The following is a 17,446-nucleotide window of genomic DNA, read 5'->3' on the forward strand; positions in this document are numbered from 1 at the left end:
TTTTGAGGACGCGGACAGAGCTCTGAGAAAGTGTCGTAGCTGTAGGAATGCAAAAATGGGGAGGTGGGGGGCCCTAATTTGTTTTTGAGCTCCTGGAAGGACAGAGCTTCATTATTCTCCAGCAGATCCGCTACCGTGCTAATATGAAGGTCCTGAAATAGACCGATTTGGGCTTGGGTGCATCCCGGAGGGAATTCAGGGTTCCCAAGTATGGGGGTGAGTTGGGAGGGGGGAGAAGTTAGGCCATATTTCCCTCTGTTTTTGGACCAGATAGACTACGTGCATTTCACTGCTCCTAACTCAAATTTCTGGGGAGGTTTTCCTTTATATTCTGGGGACCATAGCAATGTAGGGAGGGGGAGAGGGGATATATAGCTAGCCTCCATTTCTAACCAGCAGGTTGTACTCGGGGGGCTGTTCCAGACTACTGCTTGTCTGAGCTGGGTCGCGTGGTAATATCTGACCACATCTGGTACTCCTAGTCCACCCCTCTTTTTAGCTGCTAAGAGCACTGACCTCGGGACTCGGGGTTTCCGATACTTCCATATAAATTGCATTATTTGCTTTTCAATATCTTTTAGGTCGGTTAACGGTATTGGGATTGGAAGGGTTTGGAAATAGTATAACAGTCGGGGAAGGATATTCATTTTAGCGGAGACGATTCTGCCGAACCAGGAGATCTGGTATGTATTTCATGTCTCTAGGTCTCTCTTGATTTGACTAAATAGGGGGGGATAGTTTGTTTTATATAGCATGGAGTACTTTTTAGTGATTTTTATTCCTAGGTATTTTATATGGGACAAGTTCCATCTATACTTGTAGTTTGATTGGAGAAGTTTCCATGTGGCTTCGGGGAGGGATATATTCAGTGCCTCAGATTTGTCCCTGTTTATCTTGTAGTCTGAGGCCTGACTAAAGTCATCTAATAATTTGTGGAGATTGGGCAGGGAGATATGTGGGTTAGCTAGGGTCAGAATGACGTCGTCCGCGAAAAGGGATATTTTGTAGTTTTTGTCAGCTATAGTTACACCTGTGATGTTCGGGTCTGCTCTAACTTGGGCCGCCTGTGGTTCTATTGATATTGCGAATAGCAAGGGGGATAGGGGGCAGCCCTGTCTGGTTCCGTTTCTAATGTGGATCGGACTGGATTGTCCTCCAGGTAATTTTAAGTATGCCGTGGGGTTCTGGTAGAGTGCTCTGACCCCCTCTAGAAACGGGCCTGAGAAGCCGAATTTGGGCAGGGTTGTGTCTAGGAAGGTCCATTTGATCCGATCAAAGGCCTTCTCGGCGTCTAGACTGAGGATCATGGCTTGGAGTTTGTTGAGATGCACACGTGGTCAATGATATTAATAATCTTGCGGGTGTTGTCAGAGGCCTGTCTTCCTGACACAAATCCCACTTGGTCTATATGAATTAGTCTGGGGAGAATAGGGTTTAACCGGTTTGCTAGGATCTTGCTAAAGAGTTTCAGGTCTGTGTTAAGCAGGGAGATTGGTCTGTAGCTACCGCATTGGAGCGGGTCCCTTCCTTCCTTGTGTATAATTGCTAGGTTGGCAGCCGTAATTGTGCCTGGGATCAGGGCTCCTTCTAGGAAAGAGTTGAACATATCGAGTAGAAAGGGGGAGAGCGGCAAGCTAAATTTTTTATAATAGGCGTTTGAGAAACCGTCTGGACCAGGGGTTTTGGCTATCTTAAGGGTGCTTATGGCTTGTGCCAATTCCTCCTGGGTGATCTTACCATTTAGGGCTTTGAGTTCCTCTTCCGTGAGAGATGGTAGATTACATCTTGCTAAAAATTGCGAGATATAGTCTACGTCTACTGGGTCTTGGTTGGGGGGGTGGAGGTTGTAGAGATCTGTATAATATTTTGCAAATTCTTGGGCTATTTCTTTTCGATATAAGTGGTGTGGCCTCCTTTAGTGTGGATTCTAGTAATTTGGCCCCTTGTTTTTATGCCCCGAAGTTTTGATGCTAATAGTTTATCAGCTTTGTTGCCTGTGTCATAAAACTTCTGGTTGGACCATTTAAGTTTTCTCTCCACCTCCTCTAATTGGGACTGTCTTAGTTCGGTCCTAGTTTTTTCAAGTATTCTGAGTAGTTTCTTGGAAGGTGACTTTTTATGCTGGTGTTCCAAGGTAGTTATTTTTTCAGTTAGCTCTTTTTGCATTTTTAGTTTCTGCTTTTTTTTTTATAAGATGCTAGGGAGATTAGATCCCCTCTGATTTGAGCTTTGTGGGCTTCCCACAGTGTTGACGCTAGGGGGACTGACCCTTTGTTTTGTTCAAAGAACATATTTAGTTTGTGTCGAATCGTATCTACTGTTTGGGGGTCGTTCAGTAAGGTATCATTAAGTTTCCAATTATAGGAGGTGTGTTTCACAAACGGGAGAGATAGGGTCAAATCTATCGGGGCATGGTCAGACCACGTTATTGGTCCTATATTGGAGTGTGAGGACGCCTGGAGGACATTTGTGGAACCTATGAAATAGTCGATCCGCGAGTATGATTGGTGCGGGGCCGAGAAGAACGTATAGTCCCTCTGGCCGACGTGCTGGGCCCTCCAAATATCTGTGAGGGAGAAACTTTTTAAGACCTCTCTAAGTTTTGTCGCTTTTTGTTGGGTCTGGGCTACATATTGGGTGGACGGTTGGGTGGTTCTATCCTGATCGGGGGATAGGGCCATGTTAAAATCGCCAACTATGAGCAACGAAGCTAGAGCTGATTGATCAAGGGAGTCTAGCAGAACCTGGATAAATTGAACTTGATTTTCGTTTGGGGCGTATATATTTATTATAGAAATAGGGTTTCCAGAGAGGGAACCTTGTATGTGCAGGTATCGGCCATCTGGATCTCGGCTAATCTTGGAGAGGGCGAATGAAACACTGTTCCTTATTAGAATGGCTACTCCTCTTTTTTTAACCTGGGAGGAGGCGTAGTAGGCCTGGGGAAAGGTCTGCATGAATGTGTTTGGGGGATCATTAGAGTTGAAATGTGTCTCTTGTAAGCATATGATATCGCTCCTGAGTTTTTTAAGTTCCTGGAGTGCTAACTTACGTTTTTTAGTTGAGTTGAGTCCTTTAACATTTAGGGAAGTGATTTTAATTGATGACATTATTGTGGGGTCGTGCTTCCAGGATTGAGAGGCCTGGACCCCGTATTTATCCCATGACGGGGGTTGGTTTGTTTATTATTGGGGGGGGGGGGCTGGTTGGGGCGCAGCTTGGTTCGTGAGTCATTGTGTCCTGAGGAGCTCGGGAGGGATTGGGTGGGAGGGAGTTGGACGGGGGGAGCAGATTACTGGATTACATTGTTAGGCAAAGGCATAAGAAAAAAGGAAAATCACAGCAGTGTGTATCTCCAGACACTCATTCCCTCGATATTCCTCTTGGTAAGCTAGGGGAGATCATGGGTACCTTGAATGAGAGCGGTTCTCTTTTCGGTGTGTTAGTCCGGGGGGGGGGGGGGGGGGGGATGGGAGGTTGGGGGGAGGGGGGGGGTGTGAGGGGGGAAGGGGGGGGGCGGGGTAGGGGGGGAGAGGAGGAGTGTGGGGGGGTGTGAGGGGGGAAGGGGGGGGCGGGGTAGGGGGGGGAGAGGAGTGTGGGGGGGAGGGGGAGAAGGGAGGGGGGAGAGGATGTGGAGTAGGCGGGTTGGGTGGGGGGTAGGGGGGGAGGGGTTGGAGGGGGGGAGGAGAGAGCTTGGGGTTTAATGACCTGTTCCATTTCATCTACACCTTTCACTGCAGTGCACTATAAAGACTACTGGGTTACATTGCTAGACACAGGTAAGCGCAGAAAGGAAAATCACAACCATGTTTATCTCCAGACTCTCATTCCCTCGTTATTTCTCTAGATAAGCTAAGGGGGGTCATAGGGAACTTTAAAGAGCAGTTCGCGACCCCATGAGGGGGTTAAGTGAGTTCTTGCCATTGATCGGGCCTCAGCAGTTCTAGGGTCCCAGGTGTATCGGGGGGGGGACAGGGGGGGCGCTTGGGTGGACATCCACGGTACCTTTAGGGGTTGTCGGGGGGGGGGGGGGGGGGGAGTGGGGGGGGGGGGGAGTGGGGGGGGGGGGGGGGGGAGTGGGGGGGAGGAGGTGAGGGTGTTATTTTCATACGACCTGTCTCTTGGTGGTTTCAGTTTGGGAGGGAGGAGAGGGGGAGGATTCCCTTGACCAAAAGGAGTTCAGGGGGCCGGCGGCCCTGTCCGCGCGGGCGCCTCAGTGCTGAGTCTCCTGGCTTTCGGGATGAGTGGCCGGGGGGGAGAAAAAGTATGAGGGGGGGGAGGTGGGGGGGGGGGGGGGCTTTTTTCCCTCTTTTTTCTCCCCCTCAGTGGAATTGCACCATTGCGCACGTGCGGGCCTTGCCGTCCTGATCTTGGGACTCGTTCCTCGGAGCTGATGACGTTAGCGACTTCTCCCCGTCCCATGGTGGGCCCGTTGGCGGCTGAAACTACTTTGCTGTCTCAGCGGAGATAGGCCCGTCATCTGCTGGCTTGTGCTGGGGCTCCGGATGGCTCGGCTCGGGGCGGACAAGGTAAGGATAGGGGAGGGGGGGGGAGAGTGAGGGGTTCTAGGGGGGGAGGGGGATGGGGGAAATTCCCGGTGCTTGTGGTAAGGAGGGTTGAGAGAGGGTAGTGCTGGAGGGATAGGCCAAGTGTGGCGAGAGGTCAGTGTGGTATGGAGGTTTGGTTGAAGCACGCGGGTCAGCCATCTTGTTCTTGCGAGACAGGCTTTGTTGCTCCCTGAGTCTTTTGGCTGGCGATTCGTTCCGACGCTCTTGGTGTTTCCGCCGGGTCTGCTCGTAGTGCTCTGGGGGGGCTTCTCTCTCTCTCCCCGTCTCTTCGGCTGGGGACTCCTATCGCCTCGAGGAACTCCTTGATGTCGTCAGGATCGGTGATGGTGAAGAACCGCCCGTTCCTCGGGACAACGAGCTTGAAGGGGAAGCCCCAGCGGTAGGGGATTCCGCGATCCCTGAGAATTGCTGTGAGGGGTTTCATCCCTTGTCTTTTCAGAACGGTCCATCTGGAGAGGTCGTTGAATACTTGAATCGTGTAAGTATCCATTTTGATGCCGCCGTCCCTTCTCGCAGCTGCAGAGATCTTTTCTTTCGCCGTGTATGTGTGGAACTTCATAATGACATCCCTTGGGCGCTTTGGGTCTGGCGATTTAGGGCCAAGGGCTCTGTGCGCCCTGTCGAGTTGGAGCTCGTGTTCTGTGAGGTCAGGTACCAGCTTTAAGAAGACGTTTTTGAGGTAAGTTGGTAGTGATTCTGGGGGGACCGTCTCGGGAATACCTCTGAACCGCAGGTTCTGCCTGCGGTCCCTATTTTCGTGATCTTCAATGGTGGATTTTAGCTCGGCAATTTCGTGGCCCATTCGCGCCATCTCATCCTCCAAATTTGAGTGGGAATCTGCTATCGTTGCCATTTTCGCCTCCACTTCGTCTGCCCGTGAGTTCAATTTATTCACATCCTCTCTAATGTCCCTTAAAACCTTCTCAAGGTCTTGAGTGAAACCTTTCCGCATTCTGAGGAGTAGGGCTTCAAAGAAAGCCGGGTTGAGCTCTTGCTATTGTGCAGGACTGTGCTGGGGCATATCGGCCGCCTCCGCGGCGTCCTCGTGTTCTTCGTCGCCATCTTGGATGCTTGCTGCCAGCTCCATCTGTCTCTGTGCTGGGTGGAAGAACTTAGTTACGGGGTTCTGCGATTTCCTTTGGTTCCTCCCCGTCATGCCTGGGTACCTTAGGGAGGCTGTTAGACGCTTTTGGGGGAAATTCGTGCGGTTTGGGGTGCTGTTCTAATAGTGTTCTGGGTAGGGTGTCGGGAGCTCTCCTTTTACCCGTCCATTCACGGAGGATGGAGGGTTGTGGCACTCTGAGGCTCAGGCAGCAGGGCCAAATTCTTGGCAATTGGGACAGGCAGCCTTGTACCCCTTTAAGGTGAGATGTTCCTTTAAGATGGCCGCTTCGTCCTCTGCAGCCACGTGGTGGGACCAGCAGTACCTTCAGTGAGAGGTCCCAGTGCTCTCCCCTGCCGGGATCGCCTGATGGGGTATGTAGCTAGATTTATTGATTAATTGTCTCGGGGGGGGGGGGGTGGGGGGGGGTGGGGGGGGGTTCACGCGGGGACCGCAACGGAGTGATGCTGCTCAGGCTTCCTCGCGGGGCTATGGGAGGCTGCCGCAGGCACCGCTCACGGGGGGAGGGGGGTTTCCCCGAACACTACAGTGAGACCGGGCACCGCGGGACACCCGGAGCTTAGCTCCACCGCCCCTCCTACCTCCCGCCCCGCTTCTCCAGACGGCTCCTCCGCTTTTGTGTGTGGGGCAGGGGGAGACTTCCACCGGGGGTCGGGGCTCACAGGAGGCCTCCCAGAGCGTCGGCAAGCCCACTCCAAATCGCAGGAAAAGATAACTCCTGTGCGCAGCTAGTCTTTGGGGTTCTGGGCTGTAAGGTTTGGGGGGGGATTTATTTAATTGCTGTGTCTTGGGTTATTCGTTGGAGGGGCCCTGGAGCAAGTCTCTCAGGCAGCCATTCCTCGTGACGTCACCAGTGCAGTGTTTTTCAACAAGGGTGGAACCCTTGGGTTCCCCCAGGCATCCCTGCAATTTTGGGGTCATTTGAAATTTGTATCAAATATAGAAGAATTTACAATGCATCTGATCTCAGACGCGCTATTAGAGATGGTTGGAGTTTCCGCAGAATTTAACTTAGGGTTCCTTAACCAAAAAAAAAAGGAAATCGGAAACCACTGCACTAGTGCATGAAGATTTTCTCTGCTGCATTTAAAAATGTAATTCCCAATCACCACAATAGAAGTTCAGATATTTAGTTATCTGTCTTGCTACTTGTGTACCCAAATCGGACCACCTGTGTTAGTAATGTGATCCCATTCCAGTAATTGTGTAAATCGCTTATTACTCAACCACGTAAACGTTTTTTTTTTTTTTATTTATTTTTTTATCTGGAAGAACCATTTCTCGGTCTATTGGAGTAATTGACTTCCCTAGCGGCTGACTACCTACATAAAAATCCTACTGTTAGTTATATGAAGGAGAAAGGGAAAGTGTGCGCTCTGCAGACTGGAAGCACATGTATATGGGGCAGATATGCATTTTACATGGTCTACATGCTCGTCACTCAACAGGAGTGTTCAAGTAAAGGTATCTAAGCAGCCGACACTGCAATGTTTACATGCAGAGAACATTTTGTTGAACCCCACTTTAGTCTGCACAATAAAGCTGAAAACATTTTGTGATGTAGAACGCTACTAAAAATCAGTACAATGTACAGGCATACCCCGCATTAACGTACGCAATGGGTCCGGAGCATGTATGTAAACCGAAAATGTACTTCAAGTGAAACACTACCTTTTTCCACTTATCGATGCATGTACCGTACTGCAATCGTCATATACGTACATAACTGATGTAAATAACGCATGTGTAACAGGCTCTATAGTCTCCCCGCTTGCGCACAGCTTCGGTACAGGTAGGGAGCTGGTATTGCTGTTCAGGACGTGCTGACAGGCACATGCGCGAGCTGCCGTTTGCCTATTGGGCGATATGTCCTTACTCGCGAGTGTACTTAAAGTGAGTGTACTTAAACCGGGGTATGCCTGTATTGTGCAGTTCAAATACTAAAACCCTTTAAGCCGTAAACTGCGAATTATACTCCTGCCGACAAGTGTAAAACAACCCGGAGCTTTACTTACTTGTCCGTTTCCGGTCATCACTCTTCTTGGAGGACTCTTGAGTGGTGCCGCTCTTTCCATTAGCATTCTTGTCTTTCCCCTCGTTTTTGGAGGAATCCTTGCTGTCTTTTTTCTCGGGCTTGTCAGATTTCTTGTCATCCTTTTTGACCGAACTTTGGGTCCTAGAAAAAAAAAAAAAAAAAAACAATTTTGGACCACTTACAAAGCTGTGTTCACTTGCATTTTAACACCCATTTTGAATTTGGTTTATGGAAGTCCTTACTTGCTGCTTTTATCCGCTCCAGAAGACTTCCTCTCCCCAGATGTTCTATTTGAGCTTAGTTTCTCATCACCTTCTTTCTTTGTGTCTTTTTTGGAAGGATCGTTTTTCACCTGCAGGAGACGGGTAATAAGTTTATTTCAAACAATATCTGATGAAAAAAAAAATAGAGGATGGGGTGAGACATATAAACATTTGACACTTGCCTTTTCTACGGAGATCTGTTGGCCATGCAATTCTGTTTTGTGAAGGTGCGAGATGCATCTGGACACGTCAGCACTGGATGACATTGTTACAATTCCATAGCATTTTGCCCCTGGACTTCGTGCATTGGTAACTACCTTTGCACTAAGAACCTGTAAAATAGTCATATCTAAGAATCTGTACACTAGTTTAAAAGGTCAAGTGTACACTCCTCGTTCAGAGAAAATGTGACTTCAAATAGTACACCTATACAGATGAGCTTTCATCTACACATGATCATGTTTTAATCTACATATTGAAATGTGTTTACTGCCAATAACGGCTGCCATTTAATCTATAGTAATAAGTGCTGTGCTTTTTCTTTTTATGGTAATAGTGAGCAATAAAAAGCATTAGTTACTCCAATGTCAGGGAGAGTAAATGGCATACCTTTCCATACTTTCCAAAAAGATTCTTCAGATCAGCTGCCTTTGTGTTAGAAGAAAGTCCACTGACCCAAAGATTCCTGGTTGAACTCCCACTTGTGCTGCTAGTACTTCCTAAAAAACAGGTCACATTGAAAACAGTGTTTCTGGGTTTCTAGAAGTGCAAAGGCTGAACTAAAGGACAAAGGATCCTCTTAATATAGAGGGAATGGTACCAAGAAGACCGATTTGGGACCTTTGCATCCTTATTGGAAAACAAATTGGTAAATGTGCGAGTGTTGAGCTCATCCCATTTTGAATCCGGATGAATGACATTCAGGACACTACAGGAAGAACTCAATACCATCTAATTACCCTTGGCATAAACTAGTTTTCTTCTCCAATATGTGCAGAAATAACCAATATCTCACCGTTAAGAATTCATTTAAAGAATCCCTATTTTATCTAGTTTTAATAAGCAGCGGCAGTGCGTAATTATCGCAGCTGAGTAAGTAGATTTAAACAAAGCATGTAGTGCGTGTCATGCAGTTCAAGTAATATTTATCTATTAAAACCTTAAGGTATGGGCTTAACCTAGTCAATGTACATGTCCCTCATAGTATTAGACTTCTATTAATAGTCACAGCAAAATTTTGAAATATTTAACACTACAGTAATCCTGTTGCTCGGTAACAATTTTAACATACACATCCTAGACGCACAATGTTGGATGCAAATCTTTTTGCACAAAAACTAATATTTTCGATACAGGCAGTCATATAGCCCAACATTGAAAGAGTAGGAAGGGAAAGGACCCATACTTTGATTCTTGCTTCTCTTATTTAATGGCTTAAGGGGGTGCGGGGTGACGTACTGTTATAAAACACCCCCTTGAGCTACGCGATCTAACAAGAGGGCTTGGTAAAGCTCCTACACCCCAAGAAACCCCGTGGGGAGTATAAATCCCTGAGCATGATCCATAACCACAAAAGTTCAACATTGAATCTAAATTATAATCCCCCAAAAATATATAACAATAAATAGCCACCAGTCAAATAAAATGGATCATATGGTGCAATCCCTTAAATGTATGACAATAATAACCCTAGACTGGAAATCTGGTTGAGTTAGCGGGGAAGCAGCGAACGGCTCGCCAAGCACAGTCCTGCTCTTCAGAGGTCACGCCTGTGACGGACGCCATGTCCCTGACCTTCTTTAAGGGAGATCAGACTGCTATTTTCTGCTAGTCCCTCTTGGCACCACAACCATTTGGGATAGAAATTACTAATTACTCCACTCCAGCTTCACCCCTTTTTTGGGATTGATCCCATGAAACCTTAATGTGCTTTGTTGCAGGATAGATAGGACAGGTTTTTTTTGGTGGGGGAGGGGGGATGGGGGAGGGGGGTTCCCCTCCATTTTAGACCTACTAGCATTGTTTTTGGAAGCATTTTCTTCTTAGAGAATTGGGACTTAAGGCTTTTGCTTCTTGTATGAGCAATTGTTAGACTTCAGGCAGCATTTTTATCTATTGTTAGATAGAAGTTCCAACTTGAAATATATTAAGTGCTTTGTTGCACAACAAATATCCAAAACTGTCTTACTAATTGAATTTCCACACCGTAAACCTGCATATGAAACATTTTGCAACGGACTGGCATCCATCAAATCTGAGAATATTTTGGTTACATGCTTTGCATAGGCTCTCAATGCAAATGAGGAGTTGCAAAACATCTTTATGTAGCACAGTTCAATAGATAGGGGAGTTATTAGGCAACATTTACTTAATGATGCAGATTGCCGCAAAGTAGTTGATGGGAGTATGGGACAGAAACCATGAGGCACTGCGATTTATTGTTATAGATACAATAAATTAGCCAGGGTAAGTCAGAGTACTAATATGAAGTTGAAAAGGAAAATGTCAAAGTGGATACCACCCCTAACCCCCTCCCCAAAAAATAAAAACATGTTTGTCGATTTTCTTAAATCTTACCTGAAAAGGGGAGCCCTCCGACCTTGAGAGACTTTATAGTCCCACAACAAGAGGGAATTTACATTTTTTGCATTTTTCTCAAAAATAAAAACCTGTCCGCTTGGGTTACCAATAGAAAGGGGTGACATTTCCAGAGGAGGATTTGACTTTCTACTGGCCGCCAGAGCACGCTCTGGCCCGGCAGCCATTGTGTGTCCACCGGACAAGCATTCTTACCAAGTAACCTTCATTTGTCGGGAACCGGGAGGTCCCTGGAAGTTGGGGGACTACAGATCAGCTTCATGCAAGTTTTAAAAGCCTGCTCGCTTATTGTGCACCCAAATGTTTATTTTAAGTAATTACATTTACCATTTTATAGTTTCTACTTTAAGGTTTAAACAGCTGTCTGAAAGTCCATTCACTAGCAATGCACTTTCACCCAGGCTGTGCAGAAAAGCTGTGTAACACGGCACACATCACTTTATAAGGGGCCATGTTAAAATTAATAAGTAAAGAGGGACACACTGTGTGCTCATTTGCATGTCATCATCCAGAAGCCCTTGCTGCAGAGGAAGCATTGTATGCCAAGAGATAATGGGGAAAGACGGGTTTGCAGACCTGTCTGAGACAAATATGCTCACAAGTGGGATTTTTATTTGCTGTACTTAAACTAAATTATAAAATATTTAGAACATAAAATACACAACGAGATCGAGAGCTGGAGTTGTATACAGTTAAAAATCACCGCTAAAACAATGGCTCGTAGAATTTACAATGGTTTCTGATTTGATGTGGCATATTTAAAAATACTAAATTGACGTAAATCGTGACAACTACTCCCAGAAGCCAAAAGTTTGCTTACATTTTCATATACACCCACATTAAAGGCTTTGTATTAAAATCTACTCTGCGCATTACGGTTCTGGGAAAAGGTTAAAGCTGTTGTTGGCTATAGAAAATAATTGTGGCTATTAATTGTTCACAGCTACCCTCATTGATTACTCAAGCAGGCGACCATAACATGGCGACTTTAAGTGTTATAACCGTTTATATATTAACTTGTATTTGAGCGAATTGAAGATGCTGCATTATTAACATTGGTCTGGCTTATTCAAGATCGTGAGGAAGCGAGGGAAAATGTTTGCACATACTGAATATATCACCACTACCCACTTCGGTAGCTGTATCTTACTTTAATTGGATTATGCCAATTTATATGCCAGTCTACCTTTCAGTCTAAGAAATCTAAGGGGGGTGGTATCACATACACACAAACCACCCATTTAATCATGTCAAGATGGCTGAGCTAACATTGCCTGCAATGTGTATTGTTGAACCTAAACATAAAAGTAGGGCAGTAGTCTTCACGTTAGACAATGGGTTATTTAACAAGGAAATCTAAAGCTTACCTTTTTCCTCTTTGGATGTTGTCTTGTTATCTTTAGAATCTTTTGAGGAGCTACAAGAGGCAAGTCATTTGAGAAAAGAAAATGAAGACAGAGCAAAGGCTTTCAAAACACTACCTCTATAATACAAATTAAACACCTTAGAATGGCTGGATTATTTTTTTAGTGGAACAAATGGATTCCCTTAATGCTTCTTGATCTGATTTTCCCCAGGATGCCTGAAGATCTAGGTTCTCTGACCATTCTATTCAGTGGCCATATGGCAATCTTCTCCCGATTTCAAGAAGGGGACTTGACTTCATTTTGTGTTCTTAGAACCGACAGCTGTTCCTTACCATCACCACAAGGATATTTAAAAACTCGTCAATTTGGAAAAATAAAAATAAAGTGCTGGCAATTCGATAAAACAGAATCAGTAGAACATACTGGGAAGATCTTGGATTTTTTTTTTAAAAAAAATATTGAAAATAAAAATAAAGGAACTTATGAGGCTCAAAAAAAAAAATACATTACATACACAAGGCAAGGTACTAATTATGTTCTTGATGCTACCCCATAATGTAGAGTGATCTTAGTGAACGCTGGTAATCAGTATCGTAAAGAACTGACATAGAAAAACAAACCTCTTTGCTTGACCAGAGGCCGCTGTAGATGAGGCCCCTTTCTTCTGAGAATCCTTTTCTTTGTCTCCAGATTCGGCTTTCTTTGAACCTTCTCTGGATTCCTTCTTAGCTGCATCACCCTTCACGCTCTCCTCCTTCTTGCCATCTTTCTGGTTCCCTGCTATCACATCTTTCTGTCCCTCCAGGCCATCCTTGGGATCACTCGCCGCCTCATGCTCATCCTTTTGCTTGCGTGTCTCAGAATCTGTAATTTTCATATTTTTACCTGTTTCTAGGAGGTCATCCCCATCACAATCGAGGGTGATAGCATCTTCAGCCTGGATTGTGACCGATACATTATCGTCCTCAACTTCTTTCAGGGGGGTGCAAGTTTCCATTTCTTCTTTGACAGGTGGTTCTGATTCGTTTTCTTCTGAATGAAGAGATTTAGATACTTCTTGTGTACCATCACCAGAACCTGCTATATCTAAGAGGATTTAACAGGAATAAACATGGCAAAACGAGAAGTTTAAACAAATTCAAATTCTAGAGTAGAACCTATAAAAAACAAATATGATTAATAATATCGAAGGAAGATAAGGAAAAACACAATGCTTAAAAATGTATTCATCTACAAGAGGAGATTCTTCATGGCAAGATAGCATAATGAAGATGCTCCGGGTTCCAGATTTCTTCATGGAGGATGGTATCTTTTCTTCCGAAATGAAGAAAATATTCACAAAGCCAATCTGCGGTCAAACCTCCATCAACGCACTTCAATGCGATGCCTTCTCAAACAAGGTCCTTTCTTCATTGTGTTAATGGACCAGGAAGAGTAATGATGTTGCCATATTTCCACAGTGTCTTCCCCCAAGTGCGTCACAGTCAAAAGCACAAAGTAGTCTTCAGCACTGTCCATGTACCAGCTTGCGTTGCAGGATGGGCAGTTCTGTGAAGCCATGATACAGTTGCAGAGAAGGCGGCTCCAATCTTTTCTATGTTTTGCAGGCTGTGGAAGTGTTCATCTCCAAAAATGTCAAATTCTCACAAGGATCGAAAAGGCAGTAGATTGTGAAGAGTGTCTTATTCTGTCCATGTTGGCGTATTCCAAGCTTCTATATTCTGTCCAAATTACTCTGTGGCCAAAATAGACAACGTTCATGTTTTTCACTTTTCCAGTCCAAAGAAGAATCCCATGTTGCCATTTGGGGAGGACTTCTGCGACCACATCTTCTTAAAACGTAGGTTACTTCTGGTTAAGTTCCAATAATCCTCTTCAAAAGACCTTTCCAAGATTCCATTTGTGCGTTTATACAATCCATGAGAAAGCCGAAAGTCGAGAAGAATTAGTCCTTCAGTATGCAGTAATAATGGTTCAAAAAAAAAGGGGAGGGTGGCAGTTACTGTAGCATTTTTTTGTATAAAAAAACAGAAACAAATACAGAACATACTTACCTTTCACAAATCCGATAAATCTATTTGAGACAATGTCTTGCCAATTTGCACCTAGTTACCAAAGTGTATTTGTGTGTATAAGGTTTTTCCCACGTCTAATGCCTTGTAAACAATTACACCAAAATGTATTCTAAGTAGAGGGCTTTTCATGTCTGCTTCATATGTTTCCCCTAAAATGTGCTAAATAAAAAGTATTTAGAAAGGCCAGAGCCCGAATGTAACAAACCTTTATTGTCTTCTTTCGCTTCCTAAAAATAGGAAAAGAAAAACAAGTTACTATAAAGTATGAAGAAATTAAAGATTATAACTCACTACAGATAGGCACACACAGACACGCACAAAATGACTGTGTCCATTATAAAAACAAAACTACTCCATCATTCAGAAAAACACAAGAACTGTAGTTTCAGGGGGAGTCCCCTACTGGGCCTTAACGCGTTGGGCGATATTGCCCCCCTAAAAGCACAAATAAACGTAGGACTGCGTTGTGTTTAAAGCAACAATCCCCCACCATCTCTAGATTTATTTTCAGTAGTCAAACCAGCTTCTATGCTGACCATTATATTTTTAGGTTCAGGATCCTAGAGATACTTACTGGAATAGTTGCTTTCCGCTCCCTTCAGAACAATTAAAATGGCAGCCAAATCTGGCTTGTCCCATTGCCTAATACTAAGCCCCGACATTGGAGGGATAATGTTGGGGCTTCCTACTGGATGACGGTGGGCAAGAAGGAACACCAAAACTAAACTGTGAAGTAGCTACGGTCAAAGGGGGTTACCGGAGCTAAGATATCAGTTTAGCTAATGCTCCCTGGTTTGAATGCTGCAATAAATAAATCAAAAGTCAAAGTGGGCTGATTTGCTGCTTTAATAGGTTAAATGTAGACAAATTATACTTTTTGTTTTTGTTTAAGTAACGGTCAAGTGTTTTTGAATCCGGGTTTAAATTTAAACTCCAAAGTTTTTATTTACCATGGATATGTTATTAGCTTACATTTGTATCTGCATCATGTTCAAGAGGCTCAACAGAGTCCGACACTTGAGATTCATTTTCCTAAATTCAAAATACAAGTGACCATTAGGCAAATAGAAACTGCAATTTTCAGAACAAAAAGTTTTATTCAATTGGACCTCATAGAAAGTATTTTGTTACGTTTCATATGTGGTAGTCAAACATTAAATGAAATCACTGGGAATACAATAATGAAAGGGTACGTCAAAGCAGAAGCATACGGTGAAAGCAATTCTCCTAACACCATCAGTTACTCTTCTACCGATGAAAACATTTGATAGCTTTTAAAGATATAGAACAGCAATAAGCACTAGAAGCCATTGGAGACTTGAGTAGTGTTTGATGTCACGATGAATTGAGCTGTATACATTTTCAAAACAGCTGCAGTCACACCAGAAATGTGCAAAATAATAACTTGCCCAAGATAAAGCCGAGTGGTTCCCTTCATGTTATTATCGAAATAGGCCCTCCCAACTATAACAGACCAGACTAACGTAACACAATTCATTTCTAAATGTAGTTGTTACAGGAGCAATGCATGCACTTTTAATCCCCCCCCCTCCCTTTTTTTTTTTTTAAACATCCATTTTAGCTCCGGGGACCCCCTGCTTCCCGAGATACAGACCTCCGAAGGGGGTGCCGGTATCTGCAAAGTTTAAAGCTCTCCTGCACCAATAGCAAGCCGCACCGGATGACGTCACAGCTTACTATGGGCCCACAGGGCGTGGAAGCTTTGAAAAGCTGCCATCATGTGAACCCAGCTAGCCACGCCAGAGCGGGTACCCTCTAAGGCTGCGCTTATAGTGCCGGCGGCGCCGCGTCAAAAAAAATGCATTGCCACCGTCACGTGCGCTTATGGTAAGCGCGACGGCTTGGTCGCGATCGCTGAAAGTCATCTCAATTTGATTTTTCCAGTGACCGTAGCATGACGTCGCCAGCATTATAAGTGTGGCCCGAGGAGGTAAGTATCTCCAGAAGCAGGGGATTCGCGGAGCTAAAATGAAATGAATGGGGTTCAGCTCAGTAGACCAATCCTATGTTAAAAAACAAAACGCTGCGCTTGGATTTTCCACTTTGCTATAAAAAAACACTTGCAAATGATTTATACCTGGTTTTGCGTTTCTTCCTTTTCAAGATCTTCGGCTGAAGAGGTTAAAATCTGTTCACAGTTCTTCTCTGCTTCTGTGGGTACCACGTTAACAGACTTGGCATTCTCTTCGTCATTCTCCGAGTCCTTTACGTCATCATTACCATCTTGATCACTTGTATCTTGAGCCTCATTATCCTATAAAAAGACAAACATTATGAACCACTTGTAAAGCTTTAGGGCAGGCATGGACAACTCCAGTCCTCAAGGGCCACCAACAGGCTAGGAATTAGGGATATTGCTGCTTCAGCACAGGTGGCTCAATCAGTGGGGCAGTCAATGACTGAGCAACCTGTGCTGAAGCAGGGATATTCTTAATACCAGACCCGTTGGTGGGCTTTAAGGACTGTAGTTGACCACCTCTGCTTTAGGAGAACCTTAGGCCGCGCTCATGGTGGCGGCGCAGGCTCGAGCTACTGTGCTCACCACTGCGCGCACTCCTGCAGCCCAGCCCCAGCGATGTGTGCACTAGGCTGCAGGAGATGGGGGAAGCGATCAGGGGCGTGGCAAACGTGTCACAGAGCTGTAAGTGTTCTCAAAAAAAAAAAAAGGGGGGGGGGGGATATTGGCAGTGCACTGCGTACCAAAATGAAGGAAATGTTGCGTTCCAAGAGGAAAAAAGCGGATGGATGCTGGATCGCTATATAAAATTACTTTATTCGGCAAGCTGCAACATACAAACTAACAGGCATCTCGAGAAGAACCTCTGATGCGTTTCGTGCATATTCTAGAGCCCTGATCTAGGAGATTTTTTCCTCCATTTCTCTTATGTCACAGAGCTGGTTCACCCTCATTGGCTGAACCAGCTCACGTGGCTGCAGCCCTAAATCACAAATGTACTTGTCGGGCCAAAATGTAGAAGCGTCGACGCACTACAGCGCCGCTAGGTGCAGCGGGCACTTGAGCAACAATAGGAAATCCAGTAAGAGTACCAGAAGTGCACACGCATGCAGCGCTGCCGCCACCATGAGCCTAAGGCTGCACTGAGTCCCTGGTAGCCGCTGCCGCGCGCCACACACCTGAGTACAGCCTTCTATGGGGCAGGCACCTATCGCCGTGTGTGCGCGGGCGCGCAAAGGGCGATGACGCAACCGCTGGAAGGGAAGACAAGGATTGTGTCTTTCCTTGCAGTGATGTGATCACAAGATTGACTAGCAACCAATGGTTGTGCATATAGTGTAGACCGCCATGCAACCCCCCCCTCCTCCTCATGGCCGCGCGCCCCCACCGCTACCCCTAGACCGCAGATTGTGGCTTTTACCTGTGCTCTGACACACATG

General features: G+C 45.3%; 1 protein-coding gene across 6 annotated transcripts in view; it reads right to left on the reverse strand.

Moving 5' to 3' along the window:
- Window positions 1–17,446, reverse strand: part of SLTM (SAFB like transcription modulator) — a 71,740-nt gene that overhangs the window by 21,279 nt on the left and 33,015 nt on the right. For 4 of the 6 annotated variants that reach the window (XM_075575804.1, XM_075575799.1, XM_075575801.1 and 1 more), the window contains exons 4-12: window positions 16,128–16,304; window positions 15,002–15,061; window positions 14,235–14,256; window positions 12,575–13,040; window positions 11,955–12,004; window positions 8,599–8,708; window positions 8,172–8,321; window positions 7,969–8,078; window positions 7,707–7,867 (exon numbers count right to left, since the gene is read on the reverse strand). In XM_075575804.1, the coding sequence (XP_075431919.1) occupies window positions 7,707–7,867; window positions 7,969–8,078; window positions 8,172–8,321; window positions 8,599–8,708; window positions 11,955–12,004; window positions 12,575–13,040; window positions 14,235–14,256; window positions 15,002–15,061; window positions 16,128–16,304 (1,306 nt within the window). The remainder of the gene's footprint in view (window positions 1–7,706; window positions 7,868–7,968; window positions 8,079–8,171; window positions 8,322–8,598; window positions 8,709–11,954; window positions 12,005–12,574; window positions 13,041–14,234; window positions 14,257–15,001; window positions 15,062–16,127; window positions 16,305–17,446) is intronic. The other 2 variants (XM_075575803.1, XM_075575802.1) reach the window with 1 other exon arrangement.

Source organism: Ascaphus truei, chromosome 18 (assembly GCF_040206685.1).
Source record: "Ascaphus truei isolate aAscTru1 chromosome 18, aAscTru1.hap1, whole genome shotgun sequence".
NCBI classification, from domain to species: Eukaryota; Metazoa; Chordata; class Amphibia; order Anura; family Ascaphidae; genus Ascaphus; species Ascaphus truei.